Below are 21703 nucleotides of genomic sequence, written 5' to 3'. Positions count from 1 at the left end.
GATTGATGGTCCTTTTAAGTTCAGTTATGACCTTACTGATTTTCTGCCTGCTGGATATGTCCATTTCCCATACAGGGGTGGTGAGGTCTCCAACTATAATACAAACTCATCAGCTTCTCATTTGACTTTCCCTAGTTTTTACCATAAATATTAAGGATTATTATGTTATCTTGGAGTGTTGACCCCCTTTTATCATTATGTAATGTTCCTCTGTCTCCCTGATAATTTTTCTTGCCCTGACATCTGTTCTGTCTGAAATTAATAGAGTAACTCTCATATTTTTGGATTTGTATCAGCATGGTATATCTTTCTCTGTCTTTACTTTTAATCTGCATGTCTTTATATTTAAAGTGGGTTTCAAAAAAGTGAAAGTGGGTTTCTTTTAGAGAATGTATAGTTGGGTCATTTTTTATCAACTCTGATAATCTGTCTTTTAATTGGTGTATTTAGACTATAAATGTTCAAAGTGATTATTGATCTTGCTGGATTAATACTTGCCATATTTGTTAGCACTTTTTATTTATTGCCCTTGTTCTTTGTTCCTGTTTTTATCTTCCACTTTTCTGCCTATTATGGTTTTAATTGAGCATTTTATATGATTCTAGTTTTTTCCTCTCTTAGTATATCAATTATGCTTCTTTATAACTTTCGTAATTGGTTGCTCTAGAGTTTGCAATATACATTTACAATTAATCCGAGTCCACTTTCAAATAACACTAAAAATACTTCATGGGTAGCACAGTACCTTGTAACTAGCAAGATACTTCTAATTCTTCCCTCTCATCCTTTTTATTATTGCTCCCATTCAGTTCACTTGAACACAAACACATATAAGCATACCTATTTGAATACATTATTACTGTTATTTTTAACAAACTACTATTAGGTGAATTAAGAATAAGAAAAACAGAAGTTTTTATGTTATGTAGTCCTCCTTCATTCCTCCTTACTTTATGTAGATATGAAGTGTTTTTTTTTAAGTTTATTTATTTATATAGGTAATCTCTACACCCCATATGGGGTTCAAACTCACATCCCCAAGACCAAGAGTTGTATGCTTTTCCCACTGAGCCAACCAGGTCTCTTTGTGTAGATCTGAGCTTCTGACCTATATCATTTAACTTCTCTCTAAAGAACTTCCCTTAATATTTCTTGCAAAGCAAGTCTCCAGGCAACAAATTGCCTCAAAAAAAATTTTTTTTTTCTTTTTCACTTTTGAAGATAATTTCACAAAAGGTACAGAATTCTAGGCTGGCAGGCTTTTTCTCTTGATACTTTGAGTATTTCACTCTACCTTTGTTACTTACGTGGTTTCTGAGGGGAAATTTGATATAATTCTCATCTTTGCTCCTCTGCAGGTAAGTTGTATTTTTTCCTTTGATTTCTTTCAAAATTTTTTCTTTACGTTTGATTTTCTTTCTTTCTTTCTTTCTTTCTTTCTTTTTTTAAGATTTTATTTATTTATTTGATACACAGAGAAATCACAAGTAGGCAGAGAGGCAGGCAGAGATAGAGGGGGAAGCAGGCTCTCTGCAGAGCAGAGAGCCCGATGCGGAACTCGATCCCAGGACCCTAAGCTGAAGGCAGAGGCTTAACCCACTGAGCCACCCAGGTGCCCTACATTTGATTTTCTGACATTTAAATATGACATGCCTCCATGTAGTTTTGTGGGTTTTTTTAAACAGTTTTCCTGCTTAGTATTATCTTGAGTTTTCTGGATCCATGGTTTGGTGTCTGACATTAGCTAATCAATTAATGACTAATTCTTAGTCATTATTGCTTCAAATATTACCGCTGTTCCTTTCTCTTTCTTCTCATTCTGGCTTCCCATGACATGCTATACCTTTTAGAGTTGTCCCGCAGTTATTGGATATTCTGTTGTGTTATTTTTCACCTTTTCTCCTGTTTGCTTTTCAGTTTTGGAAGTTTCCATTAAAACTTATACTATCTTTACATTCAGAGATTCTTTACTCAGACTTGTCCAGTCCACTAATGAGCCCACCAAAGGCATTCTTCCTTTCTTTTCCAGTGTTTTTGATCTCAAGAATTTTTTTTTATTTTTCTCTTTGACTTTCCATCTCTATGTTTATACTATCAGAGAAAAATTGCCAGTATTTAATGTGACAACCTGGGATGACTTTTGGAGCTAAAACTCATAAAAGTCTAGAGTCCCCCATGAATGGAGATTTTAATTCTCAGAGTTGTCCACACTGAGCCTCTAGCAATTCATCAATTACAGGTTTTCTTTACTGGTTCCCGTAGAGGTAACAGTCCTGGTAAGTTGTGATTCTCTGTCTGTCTTCCTAATTTGGGGGACATTGGTTTACCCTGTGGCCTCATTTCTCTAATACATCTTAAAATAATTACTGATATTTCAGTTTGTTCGGGTTTTTACTTACTGTTAAACAAGTGGCAACTTGTGGCAACTTCTGAGCTCCTTAAATGCTGGACTGGAAAACAGAAGAACTCACATAGATTTTCTCTTGTATTTTCTTCTATGAGCTTTCATCTATAAGTTTTATGTTTTTCATTTAGATCCTTTCATTCATTGAGTTAATTTATGTATCAGATTTGACATAGGGATCAAGATAGATTTTATTTTCCTTTTTGCATAAGGCTATCCAGTTATTCCAGCACCATTTATAGAGCAGATTATCTTTTCTTCATTGAATTGCTTTTGAATTTTTATCAGAATGTGTGGGCCTATTGTTGGACTCTATTCCATTGTTCTGTCTTTTCATTTTCTTATATGACGCTGAATTAATTACAGTAGCTTTGTAGTAAATGTGGAAATTAAATCATGACCTCCTACTTTGTTTTTTGGTTTGATTCTTTTATTTCCTTTGCTTCTTCATATAAATTTTGGAATGACTCTGTCAATTTCTATAAAAAGAAAAACCACATTAGGATTTTGTTGGCGGGGTGGTGTGTCTCGGTGGTACAGTCGGTTAAGTGTCTGACTCTTGGTTTTCACTCAGGTCATGATCTCAGGATAGTGAGATTTGAGTCCTCGTCATGTTCTGTGCCCAGTGCACAGTTTGCTTAGGACTCTCTCTCCCTTGGCACTGCCACCACCTGCTTGCTCTCTCTTTTCTCTCAAATAAATAAATAAATAAATCTTTTTAAAAAATTTGAGTTTGGAATTGCATTGAATCTATAGACTGATGTAGAGATAATTATAGAACAATTTGGGGAAGCATCTTTAAAATACTGCATTTTTCACGATGTCTGTGTGGCTCAGTCAGTTCAGCGTTTGCCTTCAGCTCGGGTCATGATCCCAGGGTCCTGGGATCGAGTCCTGCATCAGGCTCCCTGCTCAGTAAGGAGCCTGCTTCTCCCTCTGCCTGCTGCTCCCGGCTTGTGCTAACTCTCTCTGACAAATAAATAAATAAAATCTTTTAAATAAATAAATAAATGAAATACTGAGTTTTTCAATTCATTTCATGAACATGGAATATCTCTTGACTTAATTAGTTATCTTTGATTTCCTTCATCGGTGTTTTGTAGTTCTTACATACAGATCTTGCACATTATTTTTTATAATAATTATTATTATTATTATTTTTAGTAATCTACACCCAGGTGGGGCTCAAATTCACAGCCCAGAACTTGCACATTTTTAAAGATTTATACCCAGGTATTTCATTCATATTTGAAGTTGCTATTATAAATTATATTATTGTTATTTATTTATTTTAAAAAATATTTTATTTATTTGAGAGAGAGAGAGCATGAGCAGGGAGAGGGGCAGAGGGGGAAGAAACTCCCTGATGAACAGGGAGCCCAACAGTGGGGCTCGACTGGGAACACTGGGATCATGACCTGAGCCGAAGAAAGACAACTAACTGAGCCTCCCAGGTGCCCCAACTTGTATTATGTTTTAATTGCAGTTTTTAATATTTTTCTAATATATAGAGATATGACTGATTTTTGTATATTGACTTGCATCCTACATCCTTGCTATACTCACTTAGTTCTAGTAGCTCTTTTGTACATTACTTGGAATTTTATACATAATCATAATGTCTGAAAATATATAGTTTATTTTTTCCTTTTTGATCTGATGTTTGTTAATTTCTTTTCCTTTATTTTACTGGCTAGAACCTCCACCAAGATTTTGAATAAGAGTTTTGAATAAGAAGAGCTAATCTTCTTGCCTTGTTCTGATCTTGGGGATGATGGTGGGGGTAAGCATTCAGTCTTTTATGATTAAATATGTCATGATTTTTGTAAATACCCTTTATAAAACTGAAGAAGTTCACTCTATTTCTGGCTTTCTGAGAGGCTTTTTTTTTTTTTTATCATGAATAATTGTTGAGTTTTGTCAGGTTTTTCTCCTGAATATAATGGCTTGGTTATTTGCTTTTTTCCTCCTAATTTGATATTGATATGGTGAATTATACTGGTTAATTTTTGAATGTTGAATTAGCCTTGCAGTCCCTAGATAAACCCTACTTGGTTATAATCTATTATTTTATGGATTGTTTGATTTACTTGTATTTTTTGAGGAATTGGTATTATCTCTTTCATAAATGTTTTGTAGAATTCATCATGAAGTCATCTCAGTCTGTAGATTTTTTTTTGTTGTTGTGGGATTTTTAACTACATAGCCAATTTTCAAAGTAGATACAGGAGTATGCAAGCTATCTATTTCTTTTTAGATAAACTTTCACAGTTTATATATTTCAAAGAATTTGACCATTTCATCTAAGTTATCAAACCTAGGGCATAGAGTTGTTCATTGTATGTACTTACTATTTTAGTTAAATATCTGTAGAGTTTATAGTGATATATTCCTCTTTCATTCCTGATATTTGTAACTTGTTTCTCCTCTTTTTTTCTTGTTCAGTCTAGCTTATCAATTTTTATCAACAACAATTATAAGTACTCCATACGTGTCATATACCTTTTAAAGAGTTTTATTATATTCTATTTGAACATCCAAGACTCTATAAGATATATTCCATTGTTATACGTTTTATAAAACATATTAGGAAACTTGCCTACAGTACTGACAACCAGAATGACAGATCCAGAATTCAAGATCCAAGTCTGTGTGACTCCAAAGCCTTTGCCTTTTTTTTTTTTTTAAGACTTTATTTGTTTGTTCATTTATTTTAGAGACTGCACACGCACAAGTTGGGAGAGGGCCAGAGGGGAAGGGAGAGGGAAAGAATCTCAACCAGACTCTGCACTGAGCCCAGCACAGGGCTCAATCTCATAAACCCAAGGTCATGGACTGAAACCAAGAGTCAGATGCTTAACTGATGGAACCAGCCAGGTGCCCCCAGAGTCTTTGCTTTTGACCACTCTGGTATAAAGGATGAATCAATACCAAAAAAGACATATTAAAGGAGTCATCTTTCTCTGCTGTGACTAGGAGCAAACTTTTCGTTTTTATCATTGGACTCTAATATCTCCTGTTTTCTGTCTTTTGTACCTTCTCTATAAACAGCATATTCTATAGAACCTCTTGTCAGAAGATCTCTGGAGATCTATTTGCTCCTTCTGTTCAGTAAGGGTACCTAGTAAGGAAAGAGAAAATTTGGAGACTTCCGGTTGCTATAAAATACTTAATAACACATCTTATATTTTTAGAACATAGGATCTTCTGAGGCCTTCCAGTGCCTGGATACCAGAAACTGTTTTCCTAATGCCATCCATTTTTTCTTAATGAAGTATAGTTGACATACAATATTATATTCATTTCAGGTATACAACATAGTGATTTGACAATTAGATACATTATAAAATGCTTACGGTGCTCAGTTTAGTTACCATCTGTCACCATACAAAGTTATTACAATATTATTGACTATATTCTCTATGCTGTACTTTATTTACATCCCTATGACTCATTTATAAGTTTGTACCTCTTAATTCCTTTCATTCACTCTTGACAGATTAGAAATAAAAGCATTGACTCTTTTCCATTTAAAATGTAGGTACTTTTCTCTCATAGGTATAAGATATGCTTTGGGAAATAAAAGCTGACATAGCTTGCTTGTTTCCTTAGGTCTGACAGTAACTGCTGTGAAAGACTCAGGAGAATGGAATTTGGAGGCTGGTGCATTAGTACTGGCAGATGCGGGCCTTTGCTGTATCGATGAGTTTAACAGCCTCAAAGAGCATGACAGAACCAGTATCCACGAGGCAATGGAGCAACAAACCATAAGTGTTGCTAAGGCTGGGTAAGAGTTTCTTTTCTTTAAAATCTATGGGAATAATGAGATTAGTTAATATGATCATGGAAAAATGTGAACCTTACTGAACTGCAAGGTATATTTGGTCTTATCAGGGATTATCAGTTACGTTCATCAAGACACAAGTTAGCATCCCCCTGGAGGTGTATGAGGAAGTAAAAATGAGTTGTTGGGACAAAGGACGGCAAAACTAAAGTATAAATATAGGTTGACTTAATTTATGGAGGGGACTTATGAAGAACTTTCAATGTAGGATCCAACTTATTCTCTCATTCAATAATGTATATCTACAGTGGGCATATTACTATGTTAGGAATTTTTTATTTAAACTGAAAATATTTGATTACGCATACCTTGTACCTTACCCTCTGCTAGGTGTGAATTAGTATGAACCTTTTTTGCTATCTGTAAATATGTCATAAGATTATTTTAGAAAATGAAATTAAAAAGCAAAGATATACAAAACATAAGCCTAAGTTGTTCTTCCATTTCCAGGGTGTGGAAAGCTGTAAGAGCATGTCACTCCCATCCTAACAAGAAAAATCTAAATAGCCTGCAAAAATCACAACTTCCCTTGAACATATCAGAGAGCTGATTTACAAGGAAATCAAGGGAACTTAATTCTCAAGTGTGACAGCCCATCTGAGGAGGGATGAGGCACACAAACTGTTCACCTTTGACAGAGATGAGAGGAAGAGGTGGCTACTATAGAAGCAAATAAGAAACAACTAAATTTTTTTAAATTCCTTGATGTCTAAGCATGGGTTAGCATGTTAGTTTTGAATAACTGGGAGCTCCAAATCCAAGGGGAGTTCTCAGTTGCAAGCCATTCTCCACAGGTCTGCAACCCATGGCGTCTTGGCAGAAGGATAGAGGCAAAAAAACCCAAAACCTTTCTACTTCGGGAAGAGGTTAGAGCATCATCCTTCCCTCCCACAGGAGCTAGGCAAAATGGTTCTTCTGGGAGAAGGGTAGAAGTAAAAGCCTTCTTCTCGTGAGGGAAGGGCTGGAAACACTCTTCAGGTTCAGGATCCTAAACCAAGGCAAAACAGAGGTCTGTACCATGGGGACAAGAACAGAACAACTCCTGCCCCAGGACCACCACAGATAGATGGCAGGGTTCTGCTGCCACCAGGTGGAAGGGACAGAAAGGTTTACAGCTTTGTAGCCCATCCCATCCAAAAGCAGGCTCACAGACGCTGCCTCAGAACAGGAGACCAAACACCAACTTGGCCCCCAAATAAGCCTAACACCTAGTAACAAGCAGTCTGACAGTAGGGAAGGCACAGGGATATGGAAAGAGACCCCTCTGGTGAGGTGTGCGGTGACTGCTGAAAGCTGAAGGTAGAGTAGAAACACTGAAAATGGTCTTCCAGCACTACGCTACAACCCCCATCTGAATGCACAAAGTAACAACAGCTCAACAGTGAAAGAATTCAAAGTCTGTGATGTATTGAGGGTAAAGATGACAACAAGGCCAATACCCAGAACAACTCTCATGGCCTTACAGACACTAATGGCCTTACGCTATACACAAGGTGTTATAATATTATTTGAAGGTAAACTGTAAGAAGTTAAAGATGTAAACTCTAGAACAACCACTAAAAAATAAAAGAGGTGTAACTAACCAGTGGTAGAGGTAAAATGGAATCATAAAAAAATAACACAAAAGAATACAGGAAGAGAAGAAAAAGTGAACAAAGAATAGATGGGACAAATAAAATGCAGTTAGCAAGATGGTAGGTAGAAATTCAGCCGTATCAATAATTATATTAATAATCACGTAAACAATTAAAAGGCAGCGATTGTCAGATTGGATAGAAAAGCAAGACTCAACTAAATGCTGCCTTCAAGAAACTGACTTTAAATTCAAATGCATAGGTAACTTAAAAGATGGCAAAAAAATATTCCATGGAAACACCAAAACCTGACCAAGACATTATAAGAAAATGAAACTACAGAATGACATTCCCCGAACATAACACATGAAAATTCCTTTTTTTTTTTAAGTAGGCTCCACACCCAGTGTGAGGCTTGCACTCACAGCCCTGAGATCTAGAGTACATGATGTACCAACTGAGCCAGCCAGGTGTCCCATGACTTGAGAATTCTTAATAATACTTAAGCAAATTAAATCCAGCAGTATACTAAAAAGATTATATGTTACAACCAAGTGGGGATCATCCAGAAATGCAAATTTGATGTAATATTTGAAAATCAATCAATGTAAATTCATAATATTAGTGGAATAAAAAAGAAAACATCTCAATAGATGCAAAAGACATATCAAACAAAATTAAATACCCAATAATAATAAACATTCTCAGCAAATAAGAAGAGAAGTCCATCTGCCTGTTTAAATGTCATCTATGGAAAACTTAAAAGAAACATTTCACACTTTCTGATGAAGTGAAATGTTTTCCACTTAAGATTGGGAGCATGTCAAGGATGTCCAGTCTTAACTTCTGGCCAGTATTGTACTGGAAATTCTAGTCATTTTAATAATGCAAGAAAAAGAAATAAAAGACATTCAGTTTGGAAAGGAAGAAGCTAAAACTATCTATATGACATGATTGTCTCCATAGAAGATCTCAAAACAATCAATGAAATAGGTATTAGAACTAATAAATGAGTTTTAAAAGTCACGGGATGCAAGATGGGTATATAAAAATGTATTATATTTCTGAATGCTACAATGAATAATTAGAAACTGAAGTAAAACATACCATTTATAATAGTATCCACAAATATGAAATGTTTAGGGATAAATCTAGCAAAACACATTCTAGATTTTTCCAATAAAAACTTCAGAACATTGGTGTAAGAAATTAAAGACCTACGTAAGTGGCGATACATACTCTTTCATTCATCAGAAGACAATGTTGTTAAGATATCTGTTTTCCTCAAAGTGATCTATAGAATCTGTACAATTTCAGTTAAAATCCCAGCAAGCTTTTTTGCAGAAATCGGCAATTTTAAATTTTATATGGAAAAGCACAGGAACTAGAATAGCCAAAACAATTTTGAAAAAGAACAAATCTGTAAAATTTAATTTATTTCAGGATTTACCATAAAGCTACAATAATCAAGATAGCATAGCATTGGTATAAAGATAGACATAGATCAGTGGAAGAGAATATGGCTCCAGAAATAGAATCATAGGTATAAAGTTAATTGATTTTTAAGAACAATGCCAAGATAATTCAAAAGAAAAAGGATAGTCATTTTTTAAAAAAATGATGCTAGAACACTTGGATATTTATTTACAAAAAAATGACTTATACATAAATGCTTATTCCAGCTTTATTCATCATCACCCACGACTGAAAATAACCCAAAAATCCATCAGCTGGTGGATGGATAAATATTTTGATAAATTCATACAGTAGAATACTACTAGAAAGATAAAAGAACTATTGATACATGCAAAAACATGGTTGAATCTTCAAAGTGCTATGTGAAGTGAAAGATGCCAGGCACAATAACTACTTAGTTTATGATTCCATTTATATGAAATTCTAGAAAAGGCAGAATTGTAAGAAGAGAAATCAGATCAGTGGTTGCCAAGGATTGGGCATTAGGAGAAGAGATTGACTATAGAGAAGCACCTAAAAAAGTTGGATTTTACTCTACATAAATTATACCACAATAATCCTTAATTTAATGTAAACCCATGTTTTTAATTATTTCTTCCATATATTTTATATATGGATTTATATATATATTTTATATATATGACTTAAAATCATTCTGTGAAATTGCTATTGAAATTTCTAAACACTTACTTTTTTTGTACTTATCTCTTCCTTGATTGGTAACAGTGTATGGATGGGTACAAGTTCATGGCCTACGTTTGACTGCTGCTGGTAGACTTGGAGAGTAAGCTACCACAGAAGGATAGATGAAGGGAATGGAAAGGAACAACAGTCCAGGGAGAGAGAATATATTTATCATCAGTAAAACCCTTTTTTAAACTTGTAGTGACATCTTCTAAAGGAAATAATTTTAATGAATAATTTTCATATTGGAATTTTTTGTTCATTGGGAAAGGAGACCATTTACAACTAGAAAACATGTGCTACTCATATTTACAGTCAGTTTCAAATTATTTCTCCTTTAAACCATTTGTCAAATATGTTACATGTACTGAACGTTAGCATGAGAAGCACTTTGAATGATATGATATTACGAACTTTTCTTAAGGGCTTACTTTTTGACCATTATACCACAATAGATATTGATATTATGGTTATTATTATGGTAATTTGTATGGTTATCTCTTTAAGATAAAATTCTTCAAATGTTTCTCTTTTGTCTTGGCTACTATCCAAACTTTAATACCTCTTTGAACTGTGGCATGGATCAGACTTGATATTTTAGCCTTTCAGCTTCATTACATTTATGCAAGAATTTTTATTTTTTGAAGCTTTTTGGCTTATCTATTTCATTTAAGGATTACTATAATTTACCACATTCCAGGAATTACAGGATCTTTGTTCTCTTCTAGTTATTATCCTTACACTAGTTCTTATTCATCCAGGTGTTGGATGTTGGTGGCATTCTGATTTGTTCCACACCCTACATAACTATTTCTGGATTCATAAAGACATTTTTACTATTTAATTTCTATCATGCATTTTAAAACACACTTTGTAAATGTTGCATAACTATATTATTATGTAATGGTTTGCTTTTTAAATTTCTCCATCTTGAAAGGGTTTCAACTTGAGCAATTTAGTGAAGATATTTTTTAATTACCTTGTTGTACAAACACAGCTTAGGTTCCTGAGGTCTCTGAACTTACCGAACAGCTGGTTCCCAGGGGTAACAGGGCCACCACACGTGGATGAGCATTTAGCAGTTGCTGCTTTTGCTTCTGAACACAATGTTTCTAATTCATGCTGGCCTGAACATATATTTCAACCAGATTTCACATTTTTTATACTATTCAAGAGTTTAAAATTGTGTTTAAAAACAGATTAGGCATATGACTTGGATTTGAATCTCTTCCACCTTGAGTTGTTAGGCTCCATATTTTCCAGGCAGAAGCTGTGACCTGAAACAACACCTAGGAAGGGCAGATGTTAGTGTCCAAAAGACCAAACACCTTTCCTCTGGAATTATTTCCCTCCTTGTGAATTCTTGGTAAAAGTCCTTAAAACTGCCACTCTCACTACTCATAACAACAAATATTGAACAATAACAAAAGCAGTGAGTGTCCCTTCATTTAAATAAAGCAAAAGTACGGGGCACCTGAGTGGCTCCGTCCCTTAAGCATCAGACTCTTGGTTTCTGATCAGGTCATGTTCTCAGGGTTGTGAGATGGAGCCCAAGCGCACCTTGCAGAGTGGGCTTGAAATTTTTTCCCTCTTTCTCTCCCTCCTCCTCTGCTCCTCCCCTGCTGGTGCTCTCTCTCTCTTTCTCTCTCTCAAATAAATAAATACTATCTTTTATTTATTATTTATTATTTATCTGATTTATTTATTTTTTTATCTTATTTATCTCAAAAAATAAAATGTTTTTAAAAATTAAATTATATTTAAAAATAAGCAAAACTAAATTGTTAATATTCTTTTTGAAAAATCGATTGGTTATAGTGGAAAAAGCATAAGCTTTGAGGTCAGAGAAACCCACAGTCAATTCTAGTCTCTGTTACTACTTTCTGGTCTTATGCAATGTAATTGCCACCTCTGGGCCTCAATGTAGTCATCTGTGAAAGGAAAATAACAAAACCCTTCTTCCAAGGGAAGTCTCAACTTACCGGTTGGTAGATGTCAATATCCTGGCTCCATGCCTACCATATGGTAAAATTCACAAACATGAAATTTACCATCTTAACCATTTTTTTTTTTAAAGATTTTATTTATTTGCCAGAGAGGGAGAGAGAGAGAGTACACACAAGCAGGCAGAGAGGCAGGCAGAGGCAGCAAGAGTAGAAGGCCCCCTGCCGAGCAAGGAGCCCGATGCGGGACTCGATCCTAGGACCCTGGGATCATGACCTGAGCCTCTGGCAGCAGCTTAACCAACTGAGACACCCAGGCGTCCCCATCTTAACCATTTTTAAGCATGGTTTAGCAATATTAAGTACATTTAAATTGTTGTGCAAGTATTTGTGTACTTTTTTTAAAAAAAATCTTTGTTTTCTAACCAGTCCTGTTAGGTTAGGGTAAGTTAGGATTTACAACTCTCCAAAATTATTTTATTTCATATGTACATGAAAGTTCACAGAACTCCTTGTGTTTCTGAACTCAGTCGAGTCTGCCAAATAATTTCAGAATTATTATACCAACACTGTTGCCAGTAACAACAACCACAAAAAAAATAATATTCAAGCCTTCTTTGCAGTTTTTCTTATTCTTAGAATATATTCCAATAAAGTCATATTTGGTCAGAATGCATATTCAAAGGTTATTTGAATTAATTATTTTCTTTGTGTGGTCATCTTATTGACTTGATAGTTAGGAAATAGGGTTTTAAATTTATGCTTGTGTTCACTTTTAGAGTTTGCTTTTTTTAGTCTTTTTAAAATTTTATTTTATTTTCTGAATTGGTAAAACATGTTTCAAAAGTCAATACTACATAAAAAGATATACCAACGATATCACACTCTTATCCCTACCTCTTCCATCCTATTTTTTCCTGTCTTTTATGGTTATATTTTTTATTGGTTTCTGATTTATCCTTCCTTGTTTCTTTTTTTGCAAAAATAAGCAAAAACACATTGTGGGAGGTTGCATGAGCATGTGTTTGAATCTCTTATGCAAAAGATAGTATATAGATAGATAGATATAGATATATACATATACGCTTTGGTACTGCTTCAATAATTATTATAAGTAGTATTCTCATTATCATCTTTTCATATTTTTTTTTAGAAATTCTGCACTTTGAATTTGTATGTCCCCTTTCTACCAAGAATTTACTTAAAGAGTTTTTTAGTTTCAGGTAGAAGAAACTTTTAAAATTTACTTGTGTTTTGATGTTATTAATTTCTAGTTGTTGTTTGTATTATTTGTACCTTAAAGAACTTCATAAGGTTTTTGTTTGTTTTGTTTTGTTTTGTTTTGGTGGCCTAATATAAAGACAGTTCCATCGCTGGTCCATGTGTGCTTGAGAAGTTCTGTTCTCTGTGATCACAGTGTAATACACACAGGTAAACTATGCCTTATAAATGATGTTGTTTAGGTCCCCTATATCTTTACTTAATTTCTGTATGTTCGACATGTCTTAGACTGAGAATGGTGTGTTCATCTGTTGTTATTCTGTGTCTGCAGGTTCTCTTTGTATCTCTCATAGCTTTTTCTTTCTGAAAGTGTTGCTGTGGCTTTGGCATTTGTACTTCTTTGTCTTTGGCTTTTGGTCGGAATGTTGCCTTGCCTGGTATTGAGATCACAACTCCTGATATCATATTAGTGCATTTGCGTAATATATATTATTTCATTCCTTCATGCTTAACCTTTAGATTTCAGTTTGTTCTTTTTTAAATTTTTCAAATTTTTTTAATTTTTATTTTTGGGGTGTTTTTATTATAACATGGAGACAGGACCTATGGGCAGAAAAGCTGCCTCAGTCTGTTCTCTTATATAGAGCATACAGTTGGTCTTACTTTATTTTGCTTTATGAATGACCTGAAGATCTTTTTCTTCTAATGTATGAATTAAGCACATTTACATTTATTGGTATTACCAATATGGTTAGAATTAACTGTTTCATTTTTAAAAAATTTACTACGTTTCTTTTTCTATGTGTTTGGGATTTAGGAAGGTTTGTATTTTTGTTATACATTAGGAGTTGGCCAACTTTTTCTATAAAGGCCCAGATAGTAAATATTTAAAGCTTTGCGGACCATACCATCTCTTAGACAACTACTCACCTCTGTTAATTTGGACAATATGACTACATTAATGTCTACAATGTAGACAGAGCAAAAGAAGTCATAGACAATATGTAACTGGATGGATTTGGCTGTGTCCCATTGAAACTTTATTTACAAAAACAGGTGAAGTGGATTTGACCTGCCACCTAAAGTTTGCCAACAGCTATTCTAGGACTTACCTTTAAAAAAAAAAAAAATACCTTTTATAATGCCAGCAGCCCCTTTATCCTCAGTTGGGAGTTTTAAATAATACCTTTGAGTCTGTTACCTGTGTGATAACCAATGAGCTTGTACTTTCCCCCTTCTCCCTTCTCTTTACTATTAAAAAAAAGAGATTGTATTATTTATACTTTGACAGGACAGATAACACATACTCTTCTACTTGTATCCCTTCTTGTGTTTTGATCTTTGATCTAAAATTAATTGTCTTCACAGGTGCTCACCATCAATCCAGAGCATCACTGACATCTCTTACTTAAATGAAGCTTATCCTCTTAAGAGATTCCTTGGAAAGGGCTCCTGAATACTACACTGAGTTTGTACAGGTTTCAAACTATTTTTCATAGCTTCGATACTTGAAAACAGCTTGGCTGGATATGAAGACCTATAGGGACTTACACTTTCTTTCCTGTAGTCTTGCTATGTGCGTTGCTGTTGGCCAATATGATGCCATTATGATATCCTTTGCTTTGTAGGTGACTTGATTTTCTTGCCTGAAGGCCCAGAAGGGTTTCTTTTCTTTTTTTAAATACAATATTTTTACTAGGCTATGTGTCAGTTGATTATTCTTGGTCGGTTTGTCTAGATGTTAGTGGGCCCTTTGAAATATAAAATTCTTTCTGAATTTTTTCTTGAATTACAGTTTTATATATATAAGCTCTGTCCTTTGTTTTTATTTTTCAGAAATTCTAATTATATATAGTTTAGGTCTTCTTTGCCTAGATTCTATAGCAACCAATTTGTGTCTTAGACTTTTTAGCTCTTTTGTATTTTGTTTTTATTCTCTTGGTGTTTTTATGCCTCCTCCCAGCACTCTTTATTATATTTCCAGTCTTGAGTCTTTGGCATCTCGGATTTGAATGTTCATTTCTGAAATTCTTTTTTTTTTTTTTTTTTTTAAGATTTGTTTATTTATTTGACAGAGAGAGAAACAGTGAGAGAGGGAACACAAGCTGGGGGAGTAGGAGAGGAAGAAACAGGCCTCCCGCCGAGCAGAGAGCCCAACACTGGGCTCCATCCCAGGACCCTGTGATCACTACCCCAGCCGAAGGCAGACGCCTAGTGACTGAGCCACCCAGGCGCCCCTGAAATTATTTTGTCTTCTCTCTCTCTCTTACTTTTCTTCCCTGAGTCCTCTCTGGATATACATCTTCTTTTTTGTACTTTTCTGTTTTGAGTTTTTGAATTTCTGATTTGGAGTGTTTTTTCACATATGCAAATGTTTGTTTAAGGATATTAAATTGAGCAGATTATGTACAGATTTCTTCTGCTTTGTGGGTTTTATGGCAGATTATCAGAAAGAGGTTTTATCACCTGAGGTATTTTGATTCTTATAGTAGTTTTATATAGGTGTAGCATGTTATTTCCATTACTTTTAAAATGTCTTTTCTTTTTCTAAATCAATAATAGTTATTCTATAATGGTGATGGTGAGAAGTTTGGAGAATGTACTAGTTTTTAGTTCAGAGTAATCTCAGTGAGCGCCTATTACTTAACAGATAGTGTTTTTTTCCTGAAGATTAAGGGAGTGGTTGATGTGTCTTCTGATTCTGTTTCTTATTTGTTTAGTAGGATCTTTAACATCCACTGCTTATCTCCCCTTCCCCTGATCGCCAGGACTCCAAGGGACTCCTGACCTTTGCTGGTCACTGCCATCTATTTCAGGAGCTTTCCCAAGAAAGCCACCACTGCTCTCAAGAACTTTCAGATCCCCCTTTCTATTCCCCAGTAGTCACTGCTTTGATCCTCAAGGTTTCAAACCTTTTCTCAATATTTCCCTATTCTCTGTGGAACTCTATCCTTCTAAGGGTGATGTTAGCTGTATTCCACCATCATGAGGAACACATTGGTCTCTTCTCCTTTTCACTTAGTCTCCACTGATCTTTCTATTGCCTTGTGGGCTCTAAATTAGCTCTGCCAGATTTTAATGTCTATTTGTTGATTTCCATGTACATTGAACATTGCAGTATTCTCTCTCACTCTAATTTTTTAGTTTTGTTTTATGGGTTTATTTGCTCCTTTGATTATCTGTAAGGTCTCTGAAGGACATGTGGAGAAATTTAGACGTAAGTAGCTGCCATCATCCTCTGGAAACCTGGAAATCAACATTTTATTTTTTAAGCTATTCTTTCTCATTTAACTCATACCAACTTCTGCTGTGTATTTTTAAAATACTACCCATGTTTTCTTTGAACCATTTCTAGAAAGAGTAATTGGAGAAATACTTTTCTATAATTGTTTTAAAGGGTTCAAATATATAGAGATGGAATTAAACTTTTCTATATCCTTTGGAATCAATAGCCAGAAAATTCAGGGAAGTGTTTTAGAATTAGTACAAGGAAGACCTCTTAGTGGTTAGAGCTGCCTAGAAGTCAAAAAGACAGCCTGTACGGTTGTGTGGTCCTTCAAGTATAGACTAGAAAAAATTTGTGTAAGGAATTCAGGCATCTAATGAGTAAATAGATAACACTTAAGGTACCGCCCATGGGATGCTGTAAACCCCAGCCATGACAAAGGCTGATTGATTGCAGAACATATACATATATAAAATACGGTTTCAAGTTACATCATGAAATATTGAATGTGATCTATGCTAGACATGGAACAAGTTCAGGAAACTGCGTTAAGGGCTCCACCTCTTTTTTTAGTGACTACAAGAACACATTGGGTATTGAAAGAATTATAATAATTAAGAGGAAGAATCTCAGAGCTAGTCTGGCTGGGTTGAGGTTTCAGCTCTACTACCTGCTAGTTAATTACTGACAATTTACTGGACTACTCTACCTTGACTTTCTCTTTGATAAGATGACGAGAATTACTCCATTTCAGAGGGCTACTGTGAAAATTAAATGAGTTAATCCATGAAGGGCTTCTGATATAATCTGACCTATAATAAATGCAGTTAAATTATTGTTATAGGTCTACAATTCTTTTTAGAAACACTTGAGGCCAAATACATGTTGGAATTCAGATTTTTTTGTTTTCATTTTAGGAAAGTAACAGTGCATATGTCTATATTATGAAACCTACTAGCAGCACCGGAGACAGCATCCTGTAATCAAACATTTTCATTCTATTGAGGTGAAGCTTATGAAACTTCACACTAAATGGAATAAAGCCACATCAATTTAGGTCAGCTTTTCCTGCCAAATTAACTATGAACAACTTGCTGTTCCAGAACCTTTTGGATTTTGAAATTGTGATAAGTGACTATGGCCCATTGTCACCATCATCATTAGGCTCCTCCATCTGTCCAGGAACTTTGATCTGTCAGCCAAAACATGATGAAATATCGAGGGCTACGGGGTGAATGATGACTGGGAAGGCCCTTTAAAGCTATAATGAGAAGAGCTCTTGTTACCCGAAGCACACCTTAAGCCTAGGGTACCTTGGGTGGCAAAAGCTGCACCTTTTCATGGCTGGAACGTAGTTTGGAAAATGAGAGTTTGTTGAAAGTGGATATAAAATAGCAGCTGTATTGTTTCATTGCCGCCTGAGCATCGAAGGGTACTCACCTTCACACCTGCTCTCCCATTGTTGTGACTCGGATACTTTCTCTGACTGCTTTTTCGTGGGCGTCTTTGGGTCTTTCAACCTCATTCGGCTCTCTCTAGTGGTTAGGACCTGCTAACTGGAATTCTCCTGTAGAATGCTTGTGCTGATGCTTGAAGCTGTATGATTCATTTTACTTCTTTAGTTGATGTCTAAACTCCTTGTTTTGAAGCGGGGAAAACCACCTTCAGGTATGTATATGTGGGTAACTGACTACAGGAAAAATAGAAGTCCAGTCCAGTGACTCCTGTGGGCAAATGGAGCAACAGAAGGCAGGCTTTGCATCACTTAAGGCTTCAGGGGGTTTCTTAATGAAAAGTAGGGAGGAAAAGAGAAAAAAAGAGAAAATTATAAGAAAAGAGAAAATTATAAGTAAAAAGAAAAGAAAAACCACTACCCCCAACAACGAAAATTGGAAAGGTCTGGGCTGGATGACCCATGTGATTTACATACCGCTGCATGTGATTCCAGCGGTACCACTGAGAATAAGCAGCAGTGATTCCCTACCACATGCTCATATTTTGGGGTGGGTTTTCAGTTTGTTAAATCCACATACTGCTCGAGAATCCCATGCGGCACTTATTTAGTGCTCTTGTCACTGTTTTTTGCTGCCACCCTAGCTTTGGTGAGGGACACCAGGACCCAGGCCTCAGCTATGAGGGGATGGTTGCTGGCAGGCCGACAACATCAGGCACATGTTGACAGTGAGGACCAGGACCACCTCACCTTGGTTCACACCGATGTCATCCCCCTTCAGCACATACTAGTCTTTGATGAATGAGGTCCCATGGCAGCATTTAAGGGGTCTCACTGTGTTTCTAAGACTTGATTAGTGTCCTGTGCCCAAATTCACTGGATGTCAGTATTGATGGCTTACAGAATGATCTGCTCAGAGGTCTCCCTCTTCGTGAGTGCAGACTCGCTGGGGTCACTGTCCATGTTCTCATCTGGGAGCAAGTAATTCGTCATGATTCTCCTTTCAAACATGTAGTCTGGGGTGAAGTATCCCTCCTGTGTAGTTTGCTAAAGGTGACAATGTACTACTCAAAGAGGAACAGGTGCCTTAACTTGGTCTGGGACTGCATGCTTGTATCCAGCTCTATCATGTAGAACATGTCCTGCTGCAACAGTATCTTCAAAAGGCAGCCTATGGAATGGGAGAAAATATTTGCCTACCATATATTGGATAAAGGGTTAATATCCGTGATACATGAAGAACTCATACAGCAAACAATCAGATTAAAAAATGAGCAGAGAACTAAATAGACATTTTTTCAAAGAAGACATAGGGATGGCCACCAGTACATGAAAAGGTACTCAACATCACTAACCATTGGGGAAATGCAAATCAAAACCACAATGAGATATATCATCTCATACCTGTTAGAATGGCTATCACCAAGAAGACAAGAAATAACAAGTACTGGAAAAGATGTGGAGAAAAGGAAACCCTTGTACACTGTTGATAGAAATGTATTATTGGTGTAGCCACTATGGAAAATAGTATGGAGGTTCCTCAAAAAATTAGAAAAGAACTACTACATGATCCAGCAGTCCCACTTCTAGGTGTACATGAGAAGAAATGAAAATGGGATATCAAGGAGATATCCTGCACTGGCATGTTTACTGCAGCATTCTTCACAATAGCCAAGCCATGGAAACAACTCAAGTGCCTACCAACAGATAAATGGATAAAGAAGATGTGGTATGTGTACATACAGTGGAATACATTCAGCCATGAGAAAAAAGGAAATCTGCCATTTGACAAGGATGGACCTTGAGGACATTATGCTACAGTAAAATAAGTCAGACGGAAAGGCAAATACTGTATGGTATCACTTATATATAGCATTATAAAAAATCAAACTCATAAAAACAGAGTAAAATAGTAGTTGTCAGGGCCTGGAGGTTGGGGGATAAAGAAAGATGTTTTTTAAGGGTACAAACTTACAACTGGTAGGCCAGTCCTGGAGATCTAATGCATAGTATAGTGAATATAAACAACAGTATTATATTATAATCATCAAACTTGCTAAGAGACTAGATCTTTTTTTTTTTTTTTTTAAGATCTATTTATTTTGCTGGCGGGGAGAGCAGAGGGAGAGGGAGAGAGAGAACCTTAGACAGACACCGCACTGAGCACAGAGCCCAACATGGGGCTTGATCTTACAACCCTGAGATCATGAGGCAAAACCAGGAGTCAGAGGCTTAACAGAGGGAGCCAAACAGGCACTCTGAGACTAGGTCTTAATCACTCTCACTATTAAAAAAGAAATGGTAATTAAGTAACATGATGGAAGTGCTAACTTTCACTATAATGGCAACCTATTACAATATGTAAGTGTAGTATATCAATATGTCATATACCTTGAGTTTATATAATGTTACATGTCAAATGGAATTCAATAAAATTGAAAAAGAAGGTTGGTAAATCACACAGCGTGGTATCTGGCACATGATGAGGTGCTTAACTATAATAAGTAACACAAGTATCTCTAGCCAAATCTATTTTGTTCCAGAATTTGAGTACCAGAAATTTATCAGAAAATTTATCTTACTATATTCAAATTCCTTTTTCAGAAAGCAGGAGTTTGGATAATAAGGGATATCTGTATTTATCTAGTACTTATTAGGTGCTAGGCTCTATTCTAAATATTGTGCACGTAATAACCCATTTCTTTCTCACAACAGTTCTGTATCAGGCTATCATTAAAACCCCCTTTTCACAAGTATGGAAACTGAGGGACAGGAAAAAAGAAGCTGCTTCCTTTGGCTGGAACATAATTTGGGGAATGGGAGTCTGTGCAAAGTAGATATAAAATAGCAGGCCTTCTCGTTCTCCCATTATTGTGACTCAGATACTTTCCTGTGACTGTTTCTGTGCGTGTGTATGTGTGTGTGTTTGTGGGTCTCTCAGACTCGTTCAGTTCTCTTTAGTAGTTCCGTTCTCCCTGCTGTGTCCGTTTCAGACACCCTCAAAAGAGGGTGGATTACATTGTCCCGCGTAGACTCATCCAGCAGCCGCTCCAGGCCTCCGAGCATGTCAGGGAGTGACTGCCATTAGTTGGTTCCCAGTCTCTGGTCTGGCCCACTGTTCCCGCAAGGCAGTTCACAAAGAAGGGTCTGTGGAGTTTTAGGCCTCACGAACCTTCCAGTGACTGGCCTGTCCAAAACTCCTGTATACGGAGGACAAAAGAATCACTTAAGCAATACAGTTGTCCGAGCTGGTCGGCTTGTCAGTGCTGGGAGCAATAGTTTGGGCAGACAGAATAGCCTGGTGACTATAGTACCTCCATCTAATAAGAGGTACTTCTGAATGAGGAGGGTCTCGAGCTCAGTGGGTCTCAAAGAGCTAGCTAGAAAGGGTGTCGGGGTTTATAAAGACACTACTTAGTCACACCTGGTCAAGCTCTGTATTAGGTTTTACAGTTTGTCCCCAGATCACATCTACCACCAATTATGTGATACTTTTCCTCCAGCTGGAGGAACTGTCCTTTGACATAATGTCACTTAGGGAACAGTGCAAGAATAGCACATACTGCTTTTGTTCTTGGGATGGCTGTCAAGTGCACCTTCAGTGCACAGTGTGCATGTATCCTCTGCTCGGTGGCAGGAATAACAGAAACATTTTTAAGTTCCCCTGTAGTTCGTGTTCATTTTTCTTTCTTTCTTTTTTTTTTTAAGATTTTATTTATTTGAGAGAGAGTGAGAGAGAACACACGTGCATGCGAGACAGAGAGAGAGCATGGGCAGAGGGAGAGGGAGAAGCAGACTCCCCACAGAGCAGGGAGACCAACGTGGGTGTCGATCCCAGGACCCCAGAATCACAACCTGAGCTGAAGGCATCTGCTTAA

The 21703-nt window shown here is 36.2% G+C and overlaps 1 protein-coding gene across 7 annotated transcripts in view; it reads left to right on the top strand.

Annotated features, from left to right (window-relative positions):
* MCM9 (minichromosome maintenance 9 homologous recombination repair factor) overlaps window positions 1-21703 on the top strand; it is an 87935-nt gene that overhangs the window by 45945 nt on the left and 20287 nt on the right. For all 7 annotated transcript variants that reach the window (XR_004383237.1, XM_032862403.1, XM_032862402.1 and 4 more), the window contains one exon: window positions 6017-6191. Coding sequence is in view for 6 of the 7 variants with exons in the window: in XM_032862403.1 (XP_032718294.1) it covers window positions 6017-6191 (175 nt within the window). In the remaining variant the exon portion in view is untranslated. The remainder of the gene's footprint in view (window positions 1-6016; window positions 6192-21703) is intronic.

Source organism: Lontra canadensis, unplaced genomic scaffold (assembly GCF_010015895.1).
Source record: "Lontra canadensis isolate GAN:19392208 unplaced genomic scaffold, GSC_riverotter_1.0 scaffold23, whole genome shotgun sequence".
Classification (NCBI taxonomy): domain Eukaryota; kingdom Metazoa; phylum Chordata; class Mammalia; order Carnivora; family Mustelidae; genus Lontra; species Lontra canadensis.
The sequence above is the reverse complement of the archived record's forward strand: the minus strand, read 5'-3'. Positions and strand labels throughout refer to the sequence as shown.